Source organism: Falco peregrinus, chromosome 5, assembly GCF_023634155.1.
Source record: "Falco peregrinus isolate bFalPer1 chromosome 5, bFalPer1.pri, whole genome shotgun sequence".
NCBI classification, from domain to species: Eukaryota; Metazoa; Chordata; class Aves; order Falconiformes; family Falconidae; genus Falco; species Falco peregrinus.
This window is the reverse complement of record NC_073725.1, coordinates 37,382,351-37,398,133: the sequence shown is the minus strand read 5'-3', so window position 1 is coordinate 37,398,133 and position 15,783 is coordinate 37,382,351. Positions and strand designations below refer to the sequence as shown.

General features: G+C 38.5%; 1 protein-coding gene across 2 annotated transcripts in view; it reads right to left on the bottom strand.

Annotated features, from left to right (window-relative positions):
- SLC25A13 (solute carrier family 25 member 13) overlaps positions 1-15,783 on the bottom strand; it is a 101,543-nt gene that overhangs the window by 60,411 nt on the left and 25,349 nt on the right. For both annotated transcript variants that reach the window (XM_055804708.1, XM_055804707.1), the window contains 2 exons: positions 12,916-13,058; positions 6,237-6,352 (listed from right to left, as the gene is read on the bottom strand). In XM_055804708.1, coding sequence (XP_055660683.1) covers positions 6,237-6,352; positions 12,916-13,058 — 259 coding nt within the window. The remainder of the gene's footprint in view (positions 1-6,236; positions 6,353-12,915; positions 13,059-15,783) is intronic.

The window sequence follows — 15,783 nt, the reverse complement described above, 5'->3', positions numbered from 1 at the left end:
TTGCCCTATCCAAACTTTTCAACAAGGACAGAGCAGTCTTACAGGTTAATTTTATGTTTAATGAAAACATTATCACAGAGAACACATTTGTGCCTTCATGATTTCTGCCAATCAAAAGATCCACAATAAGCTTCTAGTTTCACCCCTCCACTGAAAATGTTCTTACTTTTTTATCTTCTTACCCTCCCCATGCTCTGGCTTTTGTGCTCTTGTCACTTCTAAGAACCGTGAATTCATTTCCTCGTGACGTAACCATACACTGTCCAGTTCAACCTGGCCCTGACTTTTGACTGAGATACGTGAGTGCTTCTGTTACCTCTGCTAAGCATTGCAAATATCCCCAAAAAAGCAGGCTCTTTCCAAGAGTACCATCACTCTCAGCGGTTAAGATTTTGGATCCAAGCTCGTCTGCTTCTTCTATCCTCCTTGGATGTAAGGGGAAGTAACACGAACTTATACACATACTATTGCATAATTGGCTTACAGAAATGTTTTTCAACATTCTTCCAAGATGCAGTCCCTTAAAAATATTTCTACTTGAGCTGCGGATATCCATAATTTCAGTTTACAGGCATCAGCCTTACACTTCTTTATTACCTTTCTTGGCCTCCTTAGAAGTAAGCAACAAAATACCAAAGACCACAGGTTTGGAAAGCACCAGATCCCATAAGAGCATAAAACCTAAATTTACCACTTTTGCCCTGAAAAAGAATAATAAAAAACCCAGATCACTTCCACCAAGGTAAACAGCATAACCTGGCTAACTAAAATAAAACACCACTTCTATGTTCTCAATATAAAATAGTCTGGGGTTGATGTCCATGACGTATAGAAAGGCTGGTGGTATGGGGTTTTCTCAGCCTGGAGAAAGGTGAGCTAAAGGAGGACATCATTGCTGTCGGCAACTACCCAACAGGGCAGTGAAGGTAAGATGGAGATGCACAGTGGAAGGACAAAAGGCAATGGATGCAAGCTGGAACATGGGAAATCACAACTTGGCACCAGGGAATTATTTTTCACTGTAACGGTGGTTGAAGACTGGAAGATGCTTGCTCAGAGGCCGCAGTCTCCATCCTCAGAGATACTGACTGGATGTTGCCCCCAGAGCAACCTAATCTTGATGGCCCTGCAAGGGTATGAACCTGCAAGGTGGCTACCACAGTCCCTTCCAGGCTAAACTGTTTGATAATTCTATGATCATTCCTTGGGTTTTGGTAATAAAGAAGAGAGATGCTCACCTTCAAGCTGATGTTTCTGAGTAGGTAACTTTGATTTTATTTTTAAAAAAAAAAAAAAAAAAAAGACAAAACAGAGCCAACAACAAAGAACAAATCAAAACACCACATTTCCTTTCTGGATTATTATAGAAAATTCAACTGTATTTTCTAGACCAAATGAACACACTGCAATAAAAGGATGGAGCTTCTCCTAATATTTCAAACGACAGATTCTCTTTGTGACTAAACAGGCTTTGTTTTACTTATGATGCCTTCATGAAAGCCTGCCTGGTTACATAACATTTTAGTTAAAAGAAAAAACAAAACAAGAAAAACTTGCCAAGTTGACATATGTCTAGAAATTAAATTCTCCAAAAACAGTAACAAGAAGATTTCAAAAATGTTTTGAAGAAAATAAATATTCTAACAAGTCCTCCTTACATCCTCTTTTAATTAAAACTGGCCATTATTTTGGCAAAAACTAGTATAAACAACAAAAAATATCAGACTAAACAAATTTTGCTTTGTAATGTTGCTGTTGGGATCATCATGTCTAGGCAACTGTCATTTATATACCAACAGATGTTTCACTGTATAGGTGTAAGCTAACACATCACTGGCAACAAATGGTTTCTAACCAATTTGAACCAGCAATGGAAATTTCACAGAGAAACAGAGAAATTTATCAAGTGATCGATGTTTACAGCCTCAGCCATTTATTTTGGTAGTTTAGATTTAATTTTTTCTTGCTTTACATGATATCCAGTGTACTAGGCTGGGCATCACTAACCTAGGTGTTGTAAGAAAAAAATACAATTAGAGATCCCATAAGGAGAGTCAAGTCATACCAAGCAATTACAGGGCAAAGCATAAAATAAACAATCCTCTGTATCAAAAGTAAGAGCTAGCCTAGACAGTCTGAACCTAATCCTTTGGTCAGGAAAGCAATTGTGAGACTCCTGTAATAATTCTTTGCATATTGAAAAAGTATCAGAGCATTACAGAGGAAAAACTCTGAAGCTCGTCACAATAGCTGTAGAGCTATTTAAACCTCTGTTAAGAGCTATGTGCTTTTAGAGAGTTTACAAACAAGTATTCAGGCAATTCCAAGTATCTGGTAAGTAAACAGGAGTGCTTACTAAGATGTATCCTTAATTAATGTGTTTATCTAAGAACTGTACTGATATAATTAATAACAGGAGACCCACAATAGCTGCTGTCTATATGTAAATAAAAGTTTTGTTTTGAGACAAAAGCAGAGTACATTGCTCAATTCTGCAGCAGTTATACTAAACAAACAACAATTTGGGGTTTGGGCTCCCTATTCCCTTCCCATTTTTGTTGGGGTTGGGGGGGGTGTGTGTTTTTAATTTTTTAATTTTTTTTTTAATTAAAGACTGACTTGCTTTACAGCATACTCATATTATCCAAGCAGCACAGCACAGCATCCATTTTGAAACAGCTTCAGGTTGAATTAGATGAACTTAGAAAAAAAAACCCAAAAACAAAACCAGGAAAACACACACTATACCACAGCTACATTTCATTAAGTACGAGAGCAAGAATTTCTGCCTGGTGGGAAATTCTACTTTAAAACAAATCAGAAAGAAAATCTTCAAAGCCAGGTTCAACACCAGTTGACAGCACAGATTCAGGCAATCGCATCCCTTTTTGTGCCTCTCCTTTCTCTGTGAGCAAAACCAACGTGGTCAATGCTTATTTTGCCCTTCATTAGTGCTGTGAGAATGGGTATAAGAAAAATTCCAGTCACTAGGTATCACCACTGCATTATTCACAGCTCAAAACTGTTAGCTCCCATCATTTCATTTATCCATCCAAAATTAGAGATGGAGGTTAAAATGACTTAGTTTTTAAACAGTGACATTTTTACCCAACAATCTCGCCTTTTTTTAAACACCATCTAGTAAAGAATTTCAAAGGGCTCTGCTTCTTTAATGAGGCATTAAAATACAGTCATATGACAAAAAAGCAACTCTACTAAGTCTCTTAAACCCCTGGACTTACATTATCAGCTTTTATGTGCCTGTCAACACTCAACAGTAAGAAGCAATGGTTTGCTCTTTGCCTCAAATTTAAAAGCCAGCTAAACTTCCTCTCACATTCCTGCTGAGAGCTTTAACTCCTTGCAAACTGTCAAAGCTTTGACACTTCAGCAGCAGGTAAATCTACGACATGATGCAACAGCCAGGTGTAGTCTCAATCAGGCACTGGTCACTAATTTACCAGTGGCCATTTCATTCACCTCGAAAAGCAATAAACTAGAAATACTTCTCTCTCTCTCTCTCTCTCTCTCTCACACACACACACACACACATACACGTACCCATGCTGTTTTCCGATCAGCCCTTTTAAACAGATGCTAGCTCTGTTGAAGGACCAGGTACAGTTAACTTCCAACTTGAAAGAAACGAAACATTTAAAATTGTATTGATGTCAACATATGGCTAAAATGCAAAGGCATTTCCAACCCAGAAGCTAAAGTAAGTGCAGCATTTTTCAAGAAAAGTAAATGCAAAGTATTAAATACTGGAACTTCTTTACCCAGAACATTCTCTTAAATATCCACAGCCTGGATGTGGCATTCAGTGTAAAAGTTCACTGATGCAAAGCCCATTATTTGTTTTACAAAGGTGCCAAGCTAAGTGCACCTGTGGAAGAATAAGACTCAGATGATTTGCTTAGTAGAAAATGTGAAATTCACAGCTGGGAAGCCCTATATTCCATTTGGTGTAAGCTAAAATATTTGTACCATTAACCTCAGTATACAGAAAAACAATGGCTGCACAGATAAGCCATACTGTTTCTTTACAACAATAAAATGAGATACAGACTTAAAATGGGATCCTTGAGATACTACACCTAACAGCAGTACAGTGAAAAACGATATTTTCCCTTTTCTTTCTTCTGTTCCTTTCACGCTGTAATTCCACAGTATACAAAACCCCTATTTAAGTCTCCTAACCTTGATAAGGACTTGATCCCACTCTCATTCAAGTAAATGGAAAAAGATCTCATAATTGACCTCTAAGATGCAGGACTGAGGCACTGAGTGTCCAAGTTACAGGATAGCATTGTAATAATTTATTTGTGAAAATATTAAGGGGGTGGGGTGGAAGTGTCAGAATTTGGGGAACAAAAGGTTTTTTTCTTACGATAGAAAGTAAAAACCAGCTTTGGCTAAAGGTCAACTGTTCCTGCTGAGAATGCGCAACACTGAGACAGTTCTCACATCCTCCTCACTCTAGACATTTGCTGGGTTGGTAGCCACAAGGTACTATATAGAAGTTACAAATGCATTTATGTTTTCAAAGTGGGAGAGGACAGAATTAAAAAAAACCTATCTGAGGTTCTGCCAATGTTGGCTTGTCTCCTCTTTCAAATACCTTAAATACAGCCTGGCATAGGAGTTTCTCTCATCACTAGAAGGACTTCAATGGACTTCAAACGCCAAACAAATCCCTTGACTCACTACGTCAAACCCCAAGGGAAGCATGTGCCAGCAGGAAAAATAAGAACAAGAATGCCAAGAGTTAAAAAAGTTAAGTCAGACTGATTCAGCATTCAGATCAAACAACTACAGTTTCTCCTAGATTATTAACGAGTGCTCCAAGCAACCGGAGGCTCTGATGAAGACAAGAACCTGCACATCACAGGCATTTCAGGAACCCTGGTTTGTCTGCACTGGAACAAAACCTCTGCAGAATACGTGTGCACTGCTGATTTAAAAGCATGCCATCTCTCCTTGCCTCTGTTCATACACATGCACAAGACTGTTAGGCACAAGATACTTCCTTCATCGAGGTTATGATCAGCAGAACTTTTTCCTGAAATTCTTTCAAATCTTTTAGCATCCATAGTAATTTTTACAAAAACGTTCTAACAAGCAGTATCGCACAAAAAAAGCACATCTTTCACAAACTCAACAGACAACCAAAACAATGAAAAAACAAAACAGACACAAGAAGAGACAGCAAGTCTTCTCACCAGCCGCAACTTCAAATACAGATTTTTGGAGATAGTAAAAGGAATATAATGATGTGCTTCAAGCAACGATAACAGGATCTTGTCAGTTCAAATGGAAAGGGAAGGGCTTTTTTAACAGAGTATAAAACATGTGTGGGGAACACTAGCAAAAAACAAAAGACATGTGAACCATGCATTTTGGAAAGACAAAGTCAATGTCATCCAACTTTCCTTTTACTTAAAAGTGTTTAACAACCAATTAATAAAAATTGAGACATATGGATAATTGTGTCCAAATGTAGAAGATTAGAAATAGCAGTTTTATCCAGCATAGGTACTGAGGGCAAAAAAATCCCCCATGCTTTTTGAAGTGCAAGCTCCATGTCTCGAGTTACTCAAAACTGCTAATTTCTGAATCCTTCTTTTAGACAGAACGGCCCTTATCATTAGGCAGATGGCAGACAGTCCTGCACATATCAAAAGCTAAACACTCCCCGTAATCAAGTTTTAAACTGGCCTGAGCATTTCTCATGTTGTCAGTGTAAACATCACACCTCCAACGCAAAGCTGAATTTTTGGGGGGAGCCAGGTAATAATGGATTTATTACTGTAAAACCTCACAGAAGAAAGTTTTAAGCCTTAAAAGGAAGGCAGCTTGAAATATAGCCAATTTAAACAAAAAATAATTCACGGTAATTTCAGACTGAACATTCACCCAAGTCTTCTGGCAACTTTCTTGCGGTTTTACAATCATTTCCTATAGTCACCTTTCACTGCTGTTCTGAAGACCTGCACAAGCACACTGGGGAAGAGAAAAAGAGAAGTGACCAGTTTCCCTGAGAAAACCACCAAGATGACCACGACCTTGAATTCATATTGTACACGTGTAAATGAGTTAAACTCAGCCAGAAAGTTGCTTGGCACTAGTGTAGTTCCACTACCAATCACAATGTTTCCTGCAGTAACAGAAGGTGAAATAGTTTGCCATAAGCAGGGGGGTTTACATTAACAGTGTACATTTAACAACAGTCTTACCAAAAGTAACTTCTCCTTTGCCAGTCTTGTCAAACAGCTGAAAGGCTACTATGAACAATGCATCTGGAGCACACAGGACTGATTCAAATGCCACAAACTCTTGAAACGATATCAACCTAAGGGACGAAGGAGAAAGCAGGAGCTATGAAACCACTTGCTTGCAGAAAACTGAAACACAATATAACATAGATTATATAAAAGAAATAAGATCACAACCAAAATGTGTATAAAATGTTATCTATAGGGATTAAAATTTATCCTAAAATGCCCTATCACCAGTGCTGTCAGGAGGCCTTTATATTGCAAGATGGAAATTACTTTGTTGAACAAGGAATTATTCCTCTCAGCAAGTCACAACAGAACACAAAACAAGCAAAGCACTCAGCGTGGCTACTCACCTCAGCTTTAATGTCTAACTGAACTGCCCTCTGGGGGAGCCTACCTCCCTCCTCTGGCAAGACAGAGAGCCAATAAAGATATGAGTAACTTCCTTCAAGACTCAGTACTTAAGGCTTCTGGAAAGCAAATCCACTCAAGGCCTGTATGCTGCCACTCACTTCTGAAGGAACCGATCAGAATGTGTTATCTGTTTGCTACCAACTTATTAGTCATCCATCGCAGCCCTCCAGTCCTGCGTGTTGAGTCACAAATTTCAAGCAGTAGTCTGCACGTTCTTCCTCAACCCAAGAGCAGTTTATTCAAATTCATCATTACAGCCAGGTTCCCAATACACCAGCGCAGTAGCAGAGCAAAGATAAAAGCAGAGGTGCCCTTCCTTAAGTTCATTAATAAGCAGAAATACGTAATTAGACAACTTGGCACTGTTTCCAGCTGCAGATTTGATACAGCAAACACCTTGAGCAGTTCTCATTTCTCTCGGTCACACCCAAGAGTTCAAATAGAGATCAAACTCATATTCATAAAGAGGCAAAGGCCAACCATTCTTCTGGTTCGCTACTTTAATGTCTAGGCAGTGTAGTTTAAAATCACCTTCAAATGTGTGGCTGCAGGGCCTACTTGCAGTCTGGGAGATTTAAGATTTGCCCTCTCTCCGGGCTGCTTTACGTCAGTGTAGCAAGAGTGTAGCTTTAATGGGTTCACATGGCAGTAGCTGAGAACAAAGATTTATTTCTGAGAAGCACAAAATTCAGCATAACAAATGTCAAGAAACACACACAAAACCATTTTTTTTTAATTAGAAACTAACTGTATCCTTAGAACTTTGACTTAAAATGGCACTGCAGCCAATTCAATGAAAACTTCCACTCTCTACGCAGCAACAGCAAAGCATAGTGTGTTTAAGTAGGTTGGAAAGGATGTTCATTCCATCAAGGTATGATGACCAATGACTATATATAGCAATTTCCAGTCACCCTGTCTTAAGGGAATGAATTTCAAGTCACAATGAAGTGCACTTGCTGCCCATCAGCAGCCAAACATCCACAGGACAACAGAAGCTGATTTCCATGAAGAACATGAAAACATGAGAAGATAAACTAAAGAGGACATTAAAAAAAAAAGCATGACACAGAGAGGGCCAAAAAGCTGTTCTACTTTACCGCCTCAACATATATGCACTAAATAAAAGTAAAAGAATGCATAAGTAGAGTCAGAAATAGTCTAACAAATAATTAGCTCTGGGAACTTGCCACCATAGGTTATTATGTAGTGTGAGAAATAAATAAAAAGAAACCTCCTCAGGTATTCTTAATATTAAACTCACAATTGATGATGCCAGTAAACATATAAGCATGCCTTAAGCTTTACTGGCAGAGAAGCCAATGAATTGCTACATATGCACGTTAGCACATGGGGGCCATCGAGTCATTTATTTTAAACTCCTTGGGAGCTCTCAGTACTCCCTACTGTTAGACGCAGAATACAGAGATACCGAGTCTTTAAATGGAAGAAAACATTCCTCTCTCCTAAGCCAAAATATTTTTTTTAAATGCAGCATCTTCTTCAATTTCAAACCAATGTATCACAATAAATATGCATAAATGCAAAACCATGTGATTTACAGGTTAAAAATGCTCACTATTACGGCTTACATGCCTGACAACTTCCACAGCAGCAAACAGATACAATGCACTGGTTCTTATGTCCCAAAGATTCTAAACCCCACACACAGAAAGAATGAAACAGATAGCAGGCGACAAGACTCTAGAATAGGATTCTTTATAATTAAAGATGTAAAATATCTGCCAACACCATTTTGGTAAAACCACTTTTTGTCTGAAACAACAACCAGCATATCCCAACACAGCGCTGAGAGCACAGAAAAGAAATACATTACCTATCCCAGCACCACACTAAGAACATATTCTATGTTATTAGGACTAGATTTCATTAAAACTCCATGTATTAACACTGTTACAGGATTTTATACTGATAGAAGCATTCTTTGCCAGTATTTGCAAGTAATAACCCCCCCTAATAAGTCAGTAAGCGATGCTTAAAATAATCCCATACCCATTTTTAAAAACAATTATTCATAGTACTAGGAAGATTAAAAACGTACAAATTGTGTGGTTCTAGCCAGACTGGTAAAGAAGAGACATTAATATCTGCTGTGCCAGCTGAATTCAAATTAACCCAATTTTTACATGTTAATTAAACCAGCTATTTTCTTCTTATTGTATTTTTGCTCCCTAAGTAGACTAGCCTGCTAGTGATTCCCAACAGATCTATTCTAACAACGACGTATTCATTTACTCCTATTATGACCATACAATACAGTAACTGAGCAGTAATTTTTCACAGTCAATTACACGTGTGATTCTTAATGCTTAAAGATGCTGAAATAATGTGTACCACATAGCCATATGCTCACTTCTCTATACTGCACAAGGGTAGTTGCCTGGGTAACACGTTTTCTCTCCAGTTTAGCATCACCCTTTTGGGTTTAGCATAACCCTTCACTGAATATCATTAGGTGTCATTAAACAGCACATACTAACATGGACTTCAATATACTACTTAAAGAGTTATTTCATCCACCTAAACAAGTGTTCATTTATGTTACAAAAGCAGAGAAAAGCCTAGTGATTTTAACAGTGCAAAGAGAAGAACCTGAAATGTTTACAGAATTTTACTTCAGTCTTGAAGATATCCTACCCAACCAGTCAAAGTCTTCCTTCACCTTCACATCAGCATTACCAGTGCCAATATTGCACAATTTATTTGGGAAGGCTGAAATTCTTGATATTTTCAAAACATCCACAGACAAGAGCTAGAGTCCAAATACAACAACTGGGTATGGTGCAGCAGAACCACTATTTACTCCTCTCCCCTTTCTTCCATGCTGCTTCTTTTGGTGCTCACACCCACGGTATCTGGGCACAGCATAGACACGATGCATTCTGAACCACAGAAAGTGCACATGTAGCCATGCAAAATAAAAAAGCCATTACCCACTGTAATAATACAAAAGCAATGATGAAGAGGCTTCCTCAGAAATCAATGCATATGTTTTTACTGTATCAGCAATTTAAACATGGTAACATAATGGGACACAAATTGAACCTACATCTATTATTTTTACGCTGCAACCTAGGTAAACTAAGTATAGTGTAAATTGGTGCATTAGAGGATAAATTTATATCCAATAATAATGGAAAATGCTGGCATTTCCAAGTGTTATTTTTGAATAGTTTGTCCTTTCTAAAAATAAAGCATACAGTATTTCTCAGTAAAGTGTTAGTTACAACAGTCCAAACAGAGATGTGCAGTAAATATTTATTTTGTTAGACAGATGTTTAAAAGTACAACAAAAGACTGAAACACAGTATGTTACAGTAGACAGGATGGAAAATGCCTGGCCTGTTGCTGATAGGTCTTGAGAAAGCCACTGTATTTTGGGGGAGTTTCTGATCCAGCTGACGCCAAAAGAAGCATTTTTTTGGAACTAAAATTAGCAATGAGAAGCTTAACGCCAGGAACCAGCTCTTAAGCCCATTTCATACAAAATACAGCCACACAATACAATTCTTCAAAAAAATCTGTGTTCTTACCAGTTGACCACTTTGAAAGGCTTCTCTGGCCACTGGCAAGAAAAGCATTTCCTTTTCTTAAAGGAAAACTTTAAAAGATGCCTCCGGAAGAGGACAGAAGGAAAGCCTACCTCCAAATAACCCTATGCCCTGACTTAACATGGAGGCAAAACTTGCTCCTATAGCAACAGATACTCACTGAAGGACAAAGTCACACCAACAGCAGGTTCGGTAAATACCTTCAAATTCTTAATCTCTGGCAATGCAGGAATTGTGCTAGACCTACACAAGAGATCTCATCCACAGCAACCACAGCGAGATTGTACGTAAGAGCTACTGTTCTTTATACTTCACACTCGGGGCTTCTTCAGCTCTGGGGTAAGCAACTCTTTGCCCATTTATTTGCTCTGCTCATGAATCAGAAGCTCTTCTGCTGTCTGTCTTTTGCTCACATGACTTACTTATTTTAGTATTTCTCACTGATTACACTTGGTACCTATACCTAACTTCTCACCAAAATCAGAAGGAATTAAAAAGCATTTTAAGAAGTGCTAGGAACAACCCTGGTGATTCTGGGCTCAGACCCTTTTAGTGAAGGGTGGTCATGCTCACCAGTTATGAAGAACAGATGCTTCTTCAGAGGAAAACGGGGATCCAAGACAGTAGATAAATGCTTCTAGAGGTATCCTAGCAGTATTTTCAGAACTGCACTACTTCAAGCTACTAACACTATAACAAAATTAACTTGTCACTGCTCTTGCAAGCTACCTTCTATTTTATACCAGAAATAAAGCTGAATTACTGAACAGACTCTTATGACCTTAAATACGTTTGAGTGTCTAAACACTGACCAGACTATTAAAAAAGATCACTAACAAAAGCAGTTTTGTACTAGGAGCTCTGGACTGCCAAGTTGGAAATAATTCAATACGAGAAGAGCAGCTGGTCCTACTGCCGTCCCTAGGAGATGTCATTCCAGGAACCAAAAGTGATTGATCCTTGCTTCAGGTGATCACTTTGTGAATTACTTTATGCCCCATTAGAACAAGGTACAAATGCCTGGCCACATGGCAAAAAGTGCTACAATGCCAGGTTAGAGAGAGATGGATGCTAATCACTTTCTGAACCTTCTCCATTCTTTCACGTATTAGTATAGCAGCTAAACAAGAAGACAGCCTTAATACCAGAAGAGACTCTCCGAAGACACATTAGAAACATGCAGTCCTCTGACACTGCACAGTCTGGACTGCAGAAACAGTCCTTACCCATGGCAGAAAGCAGCAATTAGAAGCCTCAATACTACACCGCAAAATTCCTACAAGATCATGCCAAGTTATGAAATCCCAACTTGTCAACAAGTTCACATAGGCTACAGTTTTACACTTTGCTCTTCCTGACACCAGCTTCTGCTTGTGAGGGAGAGATCCAAATCACAAGGTATGGATTATACTCTCAATCTTCTTATTACAAAATGGATTTGAAGCCATGTAATTTGGAAAATGCTGTTTTTACAGGCGTCAAACCAAGGCAAGTAATCTGAGAAATGTTTAACATTTTCAGTCCAATGCTAGCTGAAGCCACCACTTTCTTACTGCCATCATGCCAATGTGAGCAATGTAATCTTTTACAGAATTCTTTTACCAGGGGTAACAATCATCACATTAACTCATATGCAAGGTTTAAAGTGCCCAGCTGCCAGATACATAAGGCTGGCTGAGCAGAAAAGACAGCACAGAAACTACTGCAAAAGTTCTCGCTTATGCATGTATCTGTTCCACAGGAAGCCTGCATTCTCTAGTCATGCCTTATTTATCTCACATTTTGCTCTCTCCAGCCACTGATATGAGTCATGCCTGAGGTTTTCTAGTTTCTAGAAATGCCACAACTACAGACCTTAAGTCCATAGCTAATTATTCTAAAGTTTCTCTAAAGATACTTTAAAGGCAGGGTTCCAAAAATGCATTCATATAGGTGAAGAGACAGCTTGCCTGGGCAAGTACCAAAAGCAAAAGCTAGGATTTCATTAAAGAAAGGGGGAGGAAGATGGAGGGGTAGCTAATCTTGCCTATTGGCAAAGTCAGCCTTTCAAATGCAAACCATGTGCAACCAACTTCACTGCTGTCTTCCCAAGCTTGCAAAGTGGCTCCCTAAATACCTTAGTTACTCCTCCTCCCTCTTAAGGGAAAATACAGTGGCAAAAACCTTTAACAGTGCTAAGACAAAATAAAGCAGGGGCACTTTTTCCTACAACCTCTTCCTACACCACCTAAACTTAATTTGGATTGCTATTTGAATGTGTTTTTGACAGATACTTAAAGTAAACAGAGACAGAAAGACTCATGGAAGTAAAGAAGAGCAGGAGTTAGGGGAGCCAGCCAACAAACATATAAAAGGTTCAATGAATTAAAAATACACAGTAGACAGAAAATGGTTTGCTCAGCTAAATGGTACATGCAGTCCAAAATATTGTTTCTACTCTTTCCACTTAAAAGATACAGTATTCCTTCATGTATCTGCAGGCAAAAAAAAAAAAAAAACAAAAACCAACAACAAAAAGCAAAACACCACAAAAACAAAACCCTACCACCCTTCAAGGGACCAGACTGTTTTAGAAGAATGGTTTTGTATTTTTTAAACAAACAACAGAAAAAGAAGAGAAAAAAAAAAACAACACAAAAACCACTTACCCATCTTTTGTCTGATCCACCACACCTGCAAGGAGCTGTACAGTGCTTGCATTAGGCAAACCATCTCCAATTATCTTCAGGTACCGTGTGACAAAGTCATTAGGAGACATGAAGAATTCGCCATTCTTCTCCACACTTGCATACTGCCAAATGAATACAATATTCAGTGCCTCAAACACATCCTTCTCCGGGCATTTATTACCACCACCCATAGTTTCCTACCACGAGCAGGCTCCGAAGAATCTACAGCCTACAAGGCTACAACATAAACAGGGAAGAGTTAAGTAGGGGCTACTCAAGTAGCTGAAGGCTTTGCTTCCCAGCCAGAAAAGTGGCAGATACATGATTTTTTGTTTATCATGTCAACGTTTCTCCATGGTAGTCTAGAAATGCTCCAGTACCAAATGTTTTCTTGAAGTACACACACATTTGCCAACATGGATGTGGCACCTCAGGCCCACTGAAATTCTGACAGCAACGGGATACTCCAGCATATCTTATTTAAATGAAATGACTCCTTTGTGTAGCCATTCTACTTCGGAATAATAAGGCAGATTTACACCCACAACATGACATTGCAGTACTAGTGGAGTAAATGATCCCGTAGGACTGTCCACCTGGGGGTGCTATTTTGGAGGAACTCCACACCACCTTCAGCCACTGCCGGTCCCTAAGTAAAGACCGTACAGATACTCCTTGGTTGAACTGCTGAAAGGAGGCCAAAGAACGGCATTTGCAGAAAAATGTAAGAGAGAACAAAAACTTCGACAATTCAGCACACTGAAGAAACAAGAAAAGAGGTCTGACACCTCACCAAACGCTGCTGGCATACATTACTCCCACTTAATACCATAGTTACTGGCATATTACTCCAGAAAACAGCTATTGACAGACCCAAGCTTATTCACTCCCAAGGGAAGCCTCCAGTAACATGTTGCATATCAAGGAAAACGAATATTAAAGTATTTTTAAGATAATACATAAACAAATAAAATTGCCTTTGTTTCCACCCTTACCCTGATTCCTCAGTCACCCCTCAAAATTTAAAGCCTTCATTTTCTGTAGAAGGGTAAAACTGAAATTGACCCTAAAAATGTTTTTTAAGGGAAGAACACAAGGACAATAATTAAGAAGAAAAGAAATCCCAGGCAACATTTGCAAAACCACGTGTTTGCTCTAAGGGAAACAGGTTTGTCTTGAGATAACAAATGTGCATGGAGAACAGGAAAGCAACTGTTAATTTCTCTTTTTTTTTAAAAGGCAAGGTAGAATGATAAACCATTGTTGCAGCTCCCCACAGAGCATTATCCACAGTAAAGTAATAAATAAATTAGATGCTTATTGCTATTTTGTAGTGTACTTCAAAGACACGTGTTTTGGTTTACATTGCTATGGCTCTGCTAAGGGAAGGAAACTGCCAGTTTTCATTTCATAGAGCCACACTGGTGCCTGCAGAGTACCGTTATACCTGCTGTAGGCATGTACCTCTCAGAGGGATGCCAAAGTCTAACACTAAGTAGATTATTTTCTTCTAGTGCTATATAAATACAGTCTTCAGATACAGCAATATCTTCAAGAAACAAGGCTTCAGAGAAGCAAGACCAAACAAAAAATAACTTGCTTTGGCATCTATATATTGGTTAGCATTTAAGGATTCCTGTTTCAATAGGCAACGTTCATAATGCAAGCTTTCTAGCTGATACACTGCAAGGAATTGTGAATTGTATACTTTTATAAGAACTAGCAGATCAATTGATTTCAATGTAATCATTTGCAGGGAGACAGAACCTTTCAGAATCCCAGCCTCAGAAACTTTTTAACACAGCTGCTATTGAGAAACAAATCAAATAAGTCAGACAGCCTATGCTCCTGTATTTCTTTTTTTTTCATTCAGGCTAACCCCCTGCTAGGGCACTCAATAACAGAAAACAGTACAAGGTTTCAGTGTCCCCCTGTTTCTTGTCATTGTGATTTACTCAAGTGTATTTGAAATCCAATCACGTACTCTATACTACATATAGAAAATGACCTTGGAAAATGTCAGCTTGATCACTTTGACTAAAATCTAATCTCTTAGGGGTTATGGTAGAAGACTTAGAAAAAGTAGAGTTACTCTTGGAAATTATCATAACAAAAAGAGAAAAACATCAATTCTATTGGTTTTGGAGGAGAGACATTTAAAAAAATGGTTCTTCACAATTGTATTTTTCCCCACTTTGGCAATTATACCCACAGAGAATTTGATATTATACAATAGTACTTAATGGCTTTTTGGTAACTTATTTACATACATTTTAGATAGTCAAGTATTAACCAGTTCAACCCCATTTTAAATAAGATTTGCAAACATTATATTGGGGGGTTGATGTATTAAATATACTAAAAGTTGACTGTAATCAACTACTTCAGCTGGTAGCTTCACATTTATTTCTACACAGTGGGTACCACTCCTACCAGGCAACCATATTTTTTAATTCTTAATTGAAGCAGAATGAATGGCTGTCAAGTAACTTTACAAGTGAAGATCCCACAACCTGCAAAAGCAACTGTATTGGCCTCATCACTTACAACTGTCTGAGGCAGCTTAATTAACACCCCGGCTATCATTTATCTGTAGGGCACAAAACAACATACCACATTCACTCATCCTTTCTCCTCCTCAGCACTAAGCAGCACAACAAATTCTGTATTGCACTGAATATTTACCTCATATTTCATTACTCCACTTTACTGAGAGCCCTTCTTTTCAGTGAAAGGGAAAGCAGAAAAGGGAAAAAAATAAACTGGAGGTGGTATTTCGTGTGCTTAACCACGACCCACTCAATCCACCAAAACTGAAAGCTGAGGGAGCTACCATCTTCAGAAACA